General features: G+C 43.5%; 1 protein-coding gene across 1 annotated transcript in view; it reads left to right on the top strand.

Annotated features, from left to right (window-relative positions):
* Positions 1-2,723, top strand: part of GTDC1 (glycosyltransferase like domain containing 1) — a 198,734-nt gene extending 196,011 nt beyond the window's left edge. Inside the window, exon 12 of the mRNA XM_041407329.1 lies at positions 1,976-2,723. Within this exon, the coding sequence (XP_041263263.1) occupies positions 1,976-1,996 (21 nt within the window). The 3' untranslated portion in view covers positions 1,997-2,723. The remainder of the gene's footprint in view (positions 1-1,975) is intronic.
* Positions 2,724-15,231: the final 12,508 nt, after the last annotated feature.

Genomic DNA, 15,231 nt, shown 5'->3' with positions numbered 1-15,231 from the left:
AATACCATATTCTACCTACCAAGAAGGCAATGAGAGTGTATTACTTGTCCAAAGAGGTGATTTTTGCATTACACACGGTGTAAAAAATTATGCCTGGGTTTAACTGCCTCTTCCTGCCAAGATTATTTCAGCACAAACAGCAAGAGAATAACTGCTGTATGCTAAGTGTGCTGTACAGGTGGCCCAGTGATATGGGAGACCTGAGCAGTAAAAGCCGACATCTGCGGCCGGAGGTGCCTGCGTGCGGTGGAGCCGCGTGCTGCTCCCCGTGGTGGGCGGCCAGCTGCCCCTGCTCACGGCTCTGCCCTCATGGAGAGATGTGAGAGGAGCTCTGGAGTGCTCTCCCTGCCCTTTCCCTGCTGCCTTCCCAGCTAGTTTGGGAACTGTGATCGAAGACACTGTGAGGAGGATGCTGGGGTGATGCCCCCAGGTGTTCTGAAATTTCTCGAGGTTTGCCAGTCGATATGCACAGTAAATAAATACCTGCCTGCAGCTACACAGGAATTCATCTCAGCTTCTCAGGGATTGGCTTCATGTTGAACTTTCTGAGTATCTTTGCAAGCTGCTCCGCTTTGCCATGACAGGCATTCTTTTCTGAGGCAAGATAAAGCTGAGGAGGGTTTGGAGAAAGAAACCAAGCCCCCTTCATTTGTTTCAGGAATGTTAGTGGCGTCCCAAGAGCCTCTCTTGTTGGGGAAGGCAGAACATTTTAGGCAGATTCACGGGTATCACTGGATTCAGTAGCTTTACTGCAGTGCAAATGGGAGAGGATTACTTTGACCCCTAGAGGTAATGGCTCTCTTGTGGTAACTTCACAAATGATGCAAGCTTATCTCACATATTTTGGGATCTACCAGGGCTTAAACTTTTGAAGGAGCCCTGCTAAGTTGGAATCTCTTTTTTCACTTTCACAACACCAGATTTCATTTAGTTATGACTAAAAATTTCCTAACATTACTATTTTCCAGTATCCCACCTTTTTAATCACTAGCAGAAAAGATGAAGACTTATTGTAGAGATAAAAAGAACTACATGACTCCTGGATACAACAATGACAATTTTCACTTAAAAGGCTTTTTTCCCAAAATACATATACCACTAAACGTGGTATCTCTGGGGGGCAGGGAAATGGCCATCAGGCTAATTAGCTCAAGGCAAGCGAAACCATAGGGGAAAAGGAAAAACAGCATTTATTATGGCTTGAGCATTGCTGCTTACACTAAAGCTGCTTGGATGTCTGAAAGCCATGCAGAGGTGCTTCTGGCTCTGTGGGCTGTGGGAGTGGGTCAGCTTCTTGTCTGATGGTGTCAGGGCATCCCAGATCTGATGCTGGCAGCAGTGGAGCTCCCTTCTCCAAAAACCTCAAGCATTTGACTTGTGTTGTTACAGCTGTCCAAACTTCTTCCTAGCGTAGCAAGGTGAAAGAATCTAATATTGGGTCAGAGCAGGAATATCCTAGGATTTGCCTCTGCCTTCCAGAAAGAAAAAGAAGTGAGTCATGATGGAGATTTCACTGTTGCCATCAATAAGAACAGTTACATCACCAAAAATGCGCAGTGCAGCGAGCTGAAGTCTTAGACAGTTTGTGATGTTTAAACATCTTAAGCACTGTTGAGCGTTTTCTCTACATTTCTTGATATGGCACTGTGGTTTTATTTAAGCAATCCCGAAAATCGTGGCCAGCTGCACCATCTGCCAGAGATGATGCAGGATGGGTGCCTCCAGCATGTCAGCGCTCAGATGTCATTTAAAAGGGAAATGCTTTCTGTACTGGGAAGAGGGCAGAGACAAAGAGCCTGGGCAGGCAGCAGGCTGTGCTAAGTGGAAAGAAGAATTGATACCTTTTCTAAGGCCTGACCCGAACATCTGAGTTCCTTCCCTTGGGGTTTCTCACCCCCAAATGTTCTTTTTTTTCTTTTCTTTTTAAGTGTGTGCGTGTCTGGTTTTTTTTTTTTTTTTTTTTTCCTTGGCACAGACAGAACCAAAAAGGTTCTGAGAGATAAAGACCCCTCTGATGTTGAACAGGTGGCTTGTCCAGGTCATCGAGCACGATGGTGGCTGTGAAAACAAAGCGTGTGGCGGTCCCACCTCGGCGCGAGGCGCGGGGGCGCGGCGGGGATGCGGTTGGCATTTAAAGGTCAGTCCCTGGCAGGTCCTCGGCACGTTCCCAGCAGCAGGTGACCTCCGTGACTGCTCTCCCATCTCACACATCCGCCTCATCAAGGAGCCAGGCTGCACCTTTATGGAACTGTTTGCAGAAGAACGAGGCGTGATCACAACTAAGCTGAAGGGTGTCATATTCACTTTACCACCGACATGAGGACCAGTGGTTGAATATTCGATTACATGTCAGTCACAGCACATTAGGCAATCTTCCAGTCTGCCAGCTTTGCCCTTCCCAGCTCCCAGCTAAGTGTCATCAGGAAAGAAGTAGCACTGTGAAGGCAGGAATTGGCTTGCTCTGGGAGCTTGAGTCCCCATGAAAAATGTCCTCTCTTATCATTCCAGTGAGTCTATTGTTTCCCCCATGCTCTGGAGAGAGGAAGGTTGTTCCCTCTGACTGTGGATACAAACCACTCATGGTGCAGTTGCTACTCAATTTTGTCTCTAGATCCAAAGGTATAAATGTGTGAAAAAGCAGAAAATGTTGTATTGAAAAATTAGGGAACTGTCATTCCAACTACATTACCAAAAATATTCTGCTCTTTCAAATAAAGTGGCTATAAAAACTTGTTGCTCTGACCAAGCATTTTTTGGACTGTTTTGCTTGCAAATTACTGAGTGAAAATATGCTAGGAGTGGAAGTTAAAGACTGTGGACAATTTCCCACTTTGCTTAAGCCAGAAAAATCCTATCTCAGCTCCAAGAAGGAAACTACTTTCCAAAATCTCATGCAGAAAGTCCCGGTTCAGCTGGAACGAGCTGCTCCGTTTGCGCTCGGTGGTTTCTGGAATAATAAAAAACCCTGTATGCCCATGCCGGCAAGCACAAGCACCAAAGGATAATGTGAGTAGATAATTCTCTTTTGGAATTGGCATTAGGGGCTTATTATGGTTTTTGTTAAGCCTGTTAGCACCAGCTACGTGAGAAGTAAAAGGGTGGAGTTCCCACTTTGCATCTTCTGCTCCCAAGGTAGAGCTGTGCCTCCTGTTTGGAGAGTTTCAAAGTGAATTTGAAATCAAAGGAGACAACACTGCCATGGCTGGGTGGGACATTCATAAGCAGAACTTTAGCTTTGTCTACTTTGATTTCAGATTCACTTTGAGTGTTTTTCTGACAGGAAGTGCAGGCATCACAAGACTCTTGGTAGCAGCATCACCATTAACTTTCCAAGTGACCCTTACTATTTAGCTAGAGAGACAATAAGATTGTGGTGGGTGTCAATGGGAATAACCTTTATGATACTTCCAAAGCTTCAATTCTGTCCTCAGGCTCCACAACTCCACGAAATACTTAGAGGGAGAGACTGCCTGCGGAGTGAGGAGTGCAGTGTGATGGATGAAACAATAAAAATGACACCGCTGGTAAAACTGAAAGTTTATGCGTTGTGCCTATGATTGATGTCAGGGTGGTGGCATCTGGACCCTGTGTCATATTACGGGTGCAGCATGAGACCCTCCATGTGGCAGGATGGCTGCACCCATGGCTGGTAAGTCCAGGGAGGTGAATTTGGCCTGTCTGGTGTCTGGTGAAAGAACACCTCCATGAGGAATTGTCTGCAAGGATTGAGGGCAGCTCTCAGCAAAAGAGTGAGGTGGAAAGTGCAGATCTCCATTTTGGGTTGCTCTTGGAGAAAATGGCTCTTTTCCCCCTATATCCCCCAGCTCTTCCTTGCCCATGTTTGAAAAGGGCATCCTCAGTGCTGACAGCAGAGCTGTTACAGACAGAAGGACTGGGCTGAGAGAAGCCACGGAAATGCACCTTACTTTTAAAAAGAAAGATGTGCCCTGACAGCTTGCCAAATGCCACATCTGCCTCTCTTTGCACCTCTGTGGGCGAAGCTGAACAGCAAGGTGGTGAAGATGAGCGAACTTATCCATTAACTGTGTGAGATCCACTCTCTCCTTTTCTGTACAGCAGCTGTAGGTGATTCCTGACTGGAAGGACCTCCTGGAAACCCCATCTGCAACACCTGGGGGGAGGCACAGCTGTGAGCTCCCTGTGCTGGGGTGAGGAGGCACCACACCACTAACACCTCAGATGGGCTGGGAGGAGGGTGGGGAGTTTGGGCACTGGTAAATTGTTTTTTTCTCCTCCACTTCCCCCCACCACTGTCAGTTGTCTTTGCCGCTGGAATTTTTTTCATCTTCCATGATGTTTCTCTGTTGGGGAATGCTGCTGAGGACATGCAAGCCACGATGGCCTTTGAATTGGCTGTTTCTCAATAGCTGAATCTGTCCTTCCATTAACCAGGCAAGTCTAATTTGGTTTATCTTAGGTGGAAGGATTTGGGCATTGTATCTAGTGTTGCATTTTTATTTCCTGCTGACAATGACACTAAATCATAACCTGCTGGTCTGCAGGTATCTTGGTGGGAATATTTTGCCTGTGACGCTGGGTCTGTATTTTGCATGCAGCACATTGGCATTGTGTAAATGTTATGAACAAGTTCTATTATCTTTGAAACCACAGAAACAACAGTTATAATTATAGTCTGAAGATGCTGTAGTGTTTCAAATGTGCCTGCAGTAGTAGTGCTGTGATGAAAACACAGTGTGTCCCTGCAGCTTTTGCTGTGTTCAATGACATCATAATTATGTTGCATTCAAGCTTATACTTCTGTCCTTAAACACAAACAGCTTGTGTGAAACCTCTTAGGTTTTCCTTCTCATTTCTTGAGATAGTCCCTGGACTAAAATTAGATGAAGCAGTGAATAAGGTAGGGTGGTGCGTTTTACAGGCTTTGTGTTGGGTTTTGCTGTGGATAAGTTGTAGGTAGTTCGTGTTGTGGGATTTGAAAAATGAATGAATGTTATTTAAAACCTCCAAAAGGACATCTGCTGCTTGTTGGGCTGTGATTTCCTAGTCCTGGGGTATTTGACAGTCCTGTGATTTGTGATAATGGAATTACTGAAAAAAATTATCGAGAAATACATGGCATTGTGAGTGTGCAAAACAAAGGCTTTATTTCTGGAGTGAATGCACTTTTAAAGGTGAAATACCTAAGGCATGTGGCCTTAAATTTAATCTACCTGAGCCTTCTCCCAAGTGGAGATGTGTAACCACATCCCAGTGGCACAACTGTGAAAAGCTGTCCAGGCACCCATGTGCCTCCATCTTCTTTAAAGCTGACTTTGTGCCTACTCATGCTTGTTCACAAAGTTCCAAGAAAGATTTTATCTTGTTTTAATTTTTCATTTAAATTGTCCTAAAACGCAAGGAGCTCTGCTTGGATCACACTCACTAGATGCCCAGAGGTTTCAGTTTCTCAAGAAGACTTTTTCAGCCTGAAAATTGAACCTGAATTCCTTGTTGCTCCCTGGGGACACAGCAGTGTGTCCACATCCCTCTCTCCCATTGGTGAGCAGTGGCATTGCTGCTGGTTCTGTAGCACTGAAGCAGCCCAAGCACATCTTTGAGCCCATAGCCAGAGGTGTATGAACACTGGGAACCACAGTAACATCTAAAAATAACCACAGTGTAAAACTGGTTGAAGAATAAGGCAAGAATTTTCCAACAAATATCTAATTACTATATTAAAAATATTTCTTTCATGTAAGACTTTGCTTAACTAACTCTGTAAATTAAATGTGGCATCTTTCTAATGCTTCTCTGAGTCTCTGTGATTGTTTTCATTATTGTTACGATTGTAACTGTTACTAGAATGAAATTATTTACACATAGAGCTAAATGATTATTTTCATTGCTATTCAGCTCCTGGCTGCATTAGACTGTAATGCAGCCACAAAACACCCATCCACTTCAAAGCTGCAGGTTTCCCCACTTTTGGGAGCGTCTGTGACCTGGTCTTCCCATTGTTTGTGCATTTAGGGTGTATCAGGACGCGTCAAGTGGAAAATGGCAGATAAAGGGTCCTCTGCCATCACAGCAGAGTGCAGCTGCTTTGGGCTTTTTTTACTGCATCGTGGGCACTCAGCAACTCTCTGCCCACTCTGGGAGCCTTCTGCATGATTGTTCTCACTTCAGGAGACCCTTTTCCATGTGGGAACACCTGTTCACCCTAAAAAAGCATCCCTTAGTGTGTGACTCCATAGAGCCTCCATGGCTATTGGTGCTTTAGAAGCTTCCCTCAAGTTTTAGCACCTTTTTTCTATTCGCCTTCCCTTTTATTTGCCTTTGGTAAACACGCATAGCATGGAAACATCCCCAGGACACCAGAGCATTGGCGTAACCATTGGCTGGTGGAGCACTGACCGGCAGGGCCATAAAAGCTGATGAGGTGTGTAAGCAGCAGAGCACGTAATGACCACGAATCCATGGCACTTCATCTTTAACACATGGACAGACACGGTCCAGTGGGTAAAGTGAGAGCCAGGAGAACTCACTTTGGATCCTGGATTGGCCCCTGCCTTGCCTGTGACCTTTTGGTGGTCACTTCCCTACCCATGGCTTTGCTGTTTTCCTGTCTGGGAAGAAGGGGGGAATGTAAGAGTCAGGCATGGGGGGGTTGCCATGCCACATCCTGATTTATGAGAGGTCACAACCATCGTGTCTGAGATCCTAATGGGAGATTCTGGAGAAATGCAGGGAGTTGGGCAGGTGCTTGGTCGGAGCAAATCAGCACGGCTCAATTAAAATCAATAGATTTATTCCATCTGGAGTGATAAAGGCTTTCCTGACAGTTAAACCACTGGTCCTTAGTATGTAAGAGGAGTTAGGGATGCTGATCCTTCCCTCCCAGGCAAGGTTGTGCCCAAGAACATGAATTTATGAACAAAAGGAAGTGGAATTTGTTAACAAACAAGAAGGATGTGTGGAGGTGAATCATAGGGCAATTTTATTTAGGAAACAAGGAAAATGAACTAGAAACTCTTGAGTTACCTCTGACTCCTTAGCAAGGGCAAATTAAAACTGGCAACCCTCTGTCTAGCAATATAAAAGCATTAACATCTGCAGAGCTTCTGTTGGTAAATTTATGGAACAGATTGAGTAAAACTGATGTAAAAATGGAGCAGGCTTTGGATATGAGCAACTTTCCAAGTAGATACTCTTTCTGGAATTGGTCTGCAGCTTGTGCTGGTTTAGATAGACTTGCCTAGTTGACCTACTTCAAATCCCAACCTGGATGCTCTTAAAATAATTTTTTAAAAAATATCCCCCATTTCCAGATGTAAAACAAACTGACAAAACCCCAATTTTAAAGTATTCACAAAAAATTATTAAGTGTTTTAAAAGCATTTCAGTTAAAAGAAAAATCGCATCTTAATGCAGGGAACTTTTGCTTAGACTGGGCCTTCATTTCCAAAATCTGTACAGTAATATGACACAATAGACTGAGGTGCTGATTATGCCACAGATAATGTAGTTGTTAATGATCAAGTTAATGTTAAAAGCCATTACTGCTCATTGACATAATTCTCAGAACATTATACTGGAGAAGTGCACCTTTTGTGTAGCAACAAAATGACAAAATTGAAATGTTAAAAGTTGAGTGCCTGAATAATAGCCTGTGAAATCATTTAGACAAGATCATTGTTGTTGCTATTGTAAAAGAACCAGAGAGTGACAGAATGAGACAAAAAAAGGAGGGGGAGGAAAGGAAAAAAAAAAAAGGCAGGCACCAGAGTGTCTCTTTCCTGAAGGGAGATGTAAGGTAGAGAGGATTCCTGCTCCTCTGCTCTCTGTCAGCCTCTGCAATTTGGAGGGTCTTCCTCTAACAACAGAGCACCCTCCTCTGGCAGCTCGCCAAAAATGAACGCCTGGCTGGAAGCATCGGGATGGGGACAGGACCCCTCGTGTAGCATCATCCCAGCGCTGGGCTGGGAGGCTTCACCCGGCACGGGAAGAGCCTTTTTTTGACTGCTTGCCAGGGAAATCTAGGACAGTGGGCCCAGAGTTATGTTTAAAAAAAAAAAAAAAAAGCTATTGTGGAAATTTTTCTGTTTTTCCCTGAGAGGGGGTCCTGTGCGATTGCAGCCGCTTGTCGTGGGCTGGGACTCTTCACCCTAAACCTGGAGGATTTGCAGGTCACTTTAGAAAAGTCTTTGTGCCCTGTGCCACCCACGGGCATCTCTGACTCTCTGGGCTTTAATAAACCCAAGAAGGACTGCAGAATTGTGGTAATGGGCTCTGCAACAGACAGACTATTAAACGCCTGCAGTGGAGGGACACTTTACTGAGCAATATACTGTACAACAAGCCCGTGTTAAAACATTGACCCACAACATTTGGTCCATAAAAATAGTTACATTCGCAGGGACTCCTGGCAGTGATAGTTTTAATGCAGGGTCTGTGTCATGGTATAAAATAAATGACTTCTTACATTACAGGAAAGGCTTAAAAAGCTCCATTGAAAATCTTTCAGTGCAAAGCAATGAGCACACAGTGCAAGTACCTGCAAGGGATGGTAGTTTCATTCCTGAAGCACCCTCAACGATCTGCTTTAGTGCAGAAAAACCCTTCAGCCCAGAAGCCAGGCCCTCCTTGCTATCCTTGGAAAGTCAGGAAAATCACTGTGAAAAAGGCATTGAAGGGCACTTCGCTGGATTATGTTTTCATCCTGGATTTTCCAGGAACACGGTTTTCTAGAGTCACCTGTATCAATTGGACTTCGTTTATTTAGCATCTCCCAGCACAAAAATATCACAGAAATATCATGCAGCCTTTTATGTTTATTAAGCTCTAGTAAGAGCTAATAAATGGAGGCAAAGGGTTTCAGTGTCATTTAATGCAGTTTGCCTCCTTTTCTCCAGCATGAGCCAGTTCCAGCCACTTTTTTGCTTTCAGGTGGGGAGGTTGAAATCCAAGAGACTTCTCCTTCAGGCTGCCAACCCACCCTCCAGCCTTCACTATTTTCCTCTCTAAAGCATTACCTTTCCTGGAGGGCTTTGATTATTGTCCCCCTGTGGCTCCTGTGAGCTCCCACAAAAGCATCCAGCACATTCTCTGCCTCCAGAGACTGTCTTTCTCAGGATATCTTACTACAGGGTCTGCTACTCTTGGCACCCTCTTCCTGTGACCCCAGCCACTATTGAATTAAATCTCCTCCATGGTTTGGCTATGAATTGCAGCCTAAAGTCCATAACTAAACTGTGCATGGTATTGGAATTCAGCAGGAGCTGGGGCCAGCAATTAGGGATGGTAGACCCTGCCACTTTATCTGTCATGACAGGAGGGAAATTTTAGGGAAGGAAAATTACTGGCAGGTCACAGTTTGGAAGGAAGGTAGCACTAGTATAGGGCTTCTGCTGTGCTCAGTGCTGTAGTGTAAAGGGTTGTGCAATTCCTTAGGAAAAGTTAAAGCTCCACAGAAAGGATTAAACCTTCTTGTACTGCCTCTTGCTGTGCAGATATGGATTTTTTTTTTTTGTTTGTTTTGTTTTGTTTTTAAGGTATGATCTTCCAGCTTGAAAAAGCAATTTTATTTTCTTCTGTTTTCAGGAAAGATAAATCTGAACAAGGCAGATTCATCTTTTTTAAAATCAGGAAAACTAGTCACACAGGCAGATCTCCACAGCTGGAGGTTTTCCACGCAGGTGTCTTCACCTCTCAGGAACAGACTGTGCAGCTGACCTGCCTGGGTGCAGCTGCTCCCAGGGGCTGTGGAGAGCAGATGGTGCCCGTGGGGCTGGATCTGCAACCCAAGTGCAGGGCTGGGCTGGGCTGGGTGTGCAGAGCACAGGGCAGGTTATCAGTAAGGTGCTTGTGATGTCCTGGTGGTGGAGAGGGAGTGCCAGGACCTTTTCTGTATTTATATCTCAAAATATTGTTATTGTGGTAGCCTTTCAATGGAAGAAAGGAAAAATTTTGATACATGCATCAAGAGCAGTAATAAGAAGTTCAATCTGCCCTGGAGACTTAAACCTGCACTATATCTGGCTAATTTTGCCAGCTCTAGTTCATAAACCAGCTTGCATGCAAGAACATGTACCTTCCAGTGCACCCTTGAAGGAGCAGCACTCAGTAAAAATGAAATTATTGCTCCTGCCAGTTTTCCCGTTCTTGCCATTTCTTTCTTATCTAACTGCGAGCTAAGGCCAGCTGCTCTTCACCTAGATATTTATTTCTCTTAGATACTAATCAGTTGAGTAATACCTGCAACTCATCAAGTGGAGCTGGGAGTTGTAAGAGCCCGACTGTCACCGAAGCCACGGTTCCCCTCCTGCCCCTCTTGGTCTCATCTCGCTGCTGGATTAGAGACGAGATGCAGCTGATCCTGAGCAGAGCCAGCAGACTATAATTCGGCAGAGATAAGGGCTATTGTAACTTTCAGGGGTCTGTCCTGGAAAAAAATGCATGAATCTTGCGGAGTTTTTTTTTTTCTTCTTGCTCTGGCTCAGTTTTGAAAGGGCAATTTAGATGTAACTACTTATCCCTCAGCTAGGGAGGCACCATGGTTTGGGTTAAAAAGCTGATTGGCAAAGCCCAGGGGTGCAGACAGAGGTTAGGGGCTCTGTCAGCCTGATGGGGGCTATCTCTTCCAGTAGCCTGCTTTTGGAGGGGGGAACTTGTACTAAAGTGGTTAAAGTATTACATGAGGAGAGATGGGTTTCTGAAACGCTGCCCGAGCCGTGGCAGCTCAAGGTGAGGGAGCAGATGATGTTTCAAAGGAGATGTGGCAAAGGAAATTAAAGAGTTTGAGATGTGCTGCACAGCTGTGCAGGTGGGGAGAGGCAAGGTACAAGGCAGGCAATGCTGCAAAGCAAGTGTAGGCAAATATTAAATAATTGGAATATGTATATTGTGTCAAATCCTGCACTGATTTTTCATTGCATGTGTATGCTTGGCTTGCCCATCTAGGAGCTTTCAAAACCTAGGTAAAATATGAAAGGTGACTACTGCATTGGTCCCTTTCCCACATTATTTATCAGTTTCTTAAAATGTGTTTAGGTTGAAAATACCAGAAATACTCCTACCTGTGCACACACCATTATCTAATTTATGCTCTGTCCTTTTTTGTTGCTGCTAAAAAGCCAAAATATTTCCTGGAAAGAGATTAGTTCAAAAGAACAGGGAATATTTCAAGGAAATATTTTAAGAACAGGGAATATTTCAAGGAAATGAAACGCAGACAAGATAAAGCAACTCCTTCACACTACACACAAACCCCCTTGATTAGTGTAAGCTTTAACCAAAAAATGTCCATTCTGTCTGGAAGACCTGAGTCCTATGTGTCACCACAGGAGAAATTTAGGTCTGAACCTGGGTTTTTATGGATAAAGTGCTGATGCAGCTGCAGCACAGCACAGCTTTATGAATGAGGTGTTGATAAGTGTTGTGAGCAGCCATCATATTGGAATTACAGTGCAAACCAGGCATGTGCACAGGTCACTGCTTTTTATGAACACATGTTCCCAGATCTTATGACAAATAGGAAAGTAGCCCACGTTGACCTTTGAAGCCTGTTGCAAAGTCATTGCTGAGCTATTATTTGAGTAGCTTGAGGTAGAATAATGTTCAACTCAGCTTCCTGGAGCTGCATTTGAAATGCAATTAATTGACTGCTGTTAGTTGTCAATTAACATTTATTATCAATTAGTTCATCAAATTGATTAGTTGGCAGGACCTTAAAGCCTAAATGCACTCCTTTCCATTATAAATATGTCTATAAGAGTAAAAGCTACTCACTAATTGATGTCAAACTGAAATTGCTTATGTTGGTCAAGAGACAGAGCACATTGTTTTTTTAAATCCATATTAAATTAATTTTGCAGCAGATACATCAGTAGTAAATTATTTTAAAACTCTATCTTTGGTACATAAAACTGCATGTACATCTCTTAAAGCAATTAAAGTTCACAGGTGTGATACAGGAATTATTGGAAGCCTTTTTCCTTGTTTGAAAACCAATGCCCTTTCAGACAACCAGGTTAATTCTTTATTACTCTGCCTGCTAAAATGGCTTGTAGCAAAAAACATGGCATGAAAGCCGTTCAGTTTCAGCAGATGTATTGCAAAATTATTGATGTTTCTCCCTTCCTCACTCTCTCCCCCTTGGGCCTACCCAGAATTTGGGGGGCTAATTTTGTGCAGCAGGAATTAAGCAGGATTATTCAGGGCCATCTCTTCGTGACCAAAACAGAACAAATAAAGGAATCACTATGTCTTTCTCAAAAAACAAAAACAAAAACAAAACAAAAAAAAAAAAAAAGAAACAAAAAAAAAAAAAAAAAAAAAAAAAAAAAAAAAAAGAAACCCAAAAAAAAAAAAGGGAGAGAAAAAAAAGAGGTTATATTTTCAGTACCTTATTCTTGCAGGCCAACAAATATTTGTGAGAGCCTTATTAAAGAGATGAGAGAAGAGATATCTGGGTTAGCTTTGCAGTTTTAAATGCAATAGTTGTCTTGACTTCTTTGCTCTTAATCCTGGGGCTAAGAAGCAGATAAAATCCTGAAAACTATTCCTTTAACTTTTTGTAATGCTCAAAATACCTGAGAGAGGTTATTCATTTTCATTGCCTTTGTGCAATGAGATTATTCCTGCATCCCCCAAAACTGTGACCTAAATATGGCTGAAAGACACAACATGTGACCTGCTTAGTGCTGCCTGTCATGGCCTGGAGCCACAGCAGGAACTCTATTAGTGGGAACAGCACAGATGCTACCAGATGGCCAACATATTGTCCAGAGATGACCCATGTATAATTGCAGAAAGTTCAATACATTCAGGTTTTGAATTTAATTGCATTGACCACCTTGGCTACTGCCGCAACACAATTTAATTTATTTAAGGTGGAAACTTACTTGCAGAAGGGAGGAAATATTTATGCTTTTAATATCAGGTTTGCATTTTGCAAACTGGAGGGAGGCAAGCCCCGTGCATGTTAGCAGATGTTTGCAGAGGTCAGGCTACCTGAATGCAGTTCAGGCAATTCAAGCAATGAGGGAACAATACAAGATTTTTTTTCCCCTCTCACTTCCTGCAGTTTATTTAGATCATGTTCCATGGGACCAAATCTGGCAGTCTTGACTCAAGCAAACAGCCCACTGGAGAGAGGAAAAATAAACAAAAGGACTCTTTTAAATATTTGAGCATGAGGGGTTTGCTCAAATAGTGACTGCATAACAAGCTGCTTAATTTTTATCTTTAAAAGATACATTTTGGAGAGGCAGCACAGTTTACCTGCTAAGGCTTTGGACTAGGAAAGCAAACCCTTGTATTCAGTTTCTCTCACACGTATTGTGGCTGCACTGTCCCAGCACAGCTCTGGGGTCATACCAGGAGCCTCCTGGCTCAGACTTGGGGTCAGGACCTTCTGGAGCTGACCAGCCCTTTCCATGCAGTGCAGCACTTGGCTCTTTTCTCAGCCTCCTGTGGTGCCTCTGTTACCTTGAGCTGTGATACATTAATTTTGAGTGGGTTTTATTTGGTTTTTTTTCTAGTTCAGAAAGCCCTAACTCATGGCGGTGTTGCAGTCACGCGGAGTTTTTGAGCATGATGTCAGTTGTGCTCGCACATCCATGAGAAATGGCAGGAGATGGGAACTTGGCTTGCTCTTCAGGACCAAAAAGTCCAGCTGTACATAGAAATGAGCATGTAGGCCCCCAAAATGAGCAAGTGAAAGGGTGCTTCATGCTGCAAGACATCAGCAGTGCTGACGAGGAGACCACACGTGGGGCTGGGCTGGTTTGGAGCAGATTCTGGCACTAGAGGCCTCGCCAACAGATTTCCACTCGGATCCCTTCCATTTCTCTGTCTCCCATTTCCTTGCTTTACTGTATTGGCTTCCTAGCTTGGCCTGTGTAGGCCCTGTCAAATCCCAAACACACTGGGAACGTTATTATAATTTTCCCTCGGAGTAGGCCATAGACTGTTGAGTTACATTTATTATATTAAGCCGTTTGTCAACTTGAAGTAAGAATATTTGCAAAAGCAGTCAATCATCAATAGATGATTTAAAATCTAATGGTTTTTGGTGGGTGTATGTAATATAAACAGATATGTTGGTGTTGAGGGATGGGCCCAAACCAAAGCATATGGTTCTGCATCCAAAATATCAAGGGATGTGGGATTTTGGCCCAGAAGGAGAAGGCCTCATTTTATATGGCTACAGCTTCACTCTTTCCCTAAATTAGGGCTCAAAAATCTTGATTTGTGTGCATTGCTAGTAATACAGCAGCCTGATTTCCTTCTGTATAAAGAGGAAACTTTCTTACATACCAGAACCATCACAATAAAGAGTTATTGTTTTAAGGATGGGGTGTGGGTGAATATTGCTCTTATTTTTTTTCCACGCTGTCTCTAATCAAATGTAATCACCGCAGCATGTGTTATTGATTTTGTAATTGCTTCTTGAATGGTTTGAGCCCCAAGTCTGCTGCACTTGTGAGGATGTCATTTGGGTTATATATATGAGCTAATGGGTGATGTATCTTTTTATTAGGAAAGCCCTCTAATATCTCAGTTAAAGATTACTTGTCCCAGAAGGCCTGGTTGGCAATGCTTTACAAAGTGACTGGACAGAGGTTTTTCACCTATACTTCCTTTGTGAAGTTTATTTCAGATGCTATTTTTTGTTCACTGTAAAGAGGTGAGGCCAAAGGTATGGATGTTGTCCATGTAATTCCTGTGGTTATGGTATCTGAGCTGGAGCGTGTGGATTTGATGCTTCGAAAACTGGCTGATAAGGTCTGGTTGTTCCCAAAACAGGCAAGTTGCCTCTGGATGCTCACTGAACATCATTTAATTTGTGTCTCAGGCTGGTAAAGCTCCTGTTTATATGGGGTCAAAATGGGAAGATGGATAAAGGAAGGAGAGACTGCATGGAAATTGTTTAGGGATGTTCACACAGAATTTCTCTCTGTAGAAGGAAACAATTTTTGCAAGGATAGGGAAGGATTTAGGTTATCTTGTGTGACTTCTAGCACGGCATCGCTTTCATCAACCATAAAATCCAGCTTGAGGTGTCAGTGAAGCCTGAAGTGCAGCTGGGACTCAAATTTATGATACATCTGAAGTCTTGGAGTGGGGTTTGATGAAGTATTGGCATAATGGGAATCCTCAGAGAGATCCTGCCTAGCTTGGGTGGTCTCTCCCCTCAGCATGTGCCTGCTCTGCATCCCTGTAGTCTGGTGTGATGGCTGATCTGGTCTGGTGGCTCACAACTGCCAG

This window comes from Onychostruthus taczanowskii, unplaced genomic scaffold, assembly GCF_017590055.1.
Source record: "Onychostruthus taczanowskii isolate IOZ18803 unplaced genomic scaffold, ASM1759005v1 scaffold10, whole genome shotgun sequence".
NCBI classification, from domain to species: domain Eukaryota; kingdom Metazoa; phylum Chordata; class Aves; order Passeriformes; family Passeridae; genus Onychostruthus; species Onychostruthus taczanowskii.
Note: the sequence above shows the minus strand (reverse complement) of the source record. Positions and strands in the feature narration are given on the sequence as shown.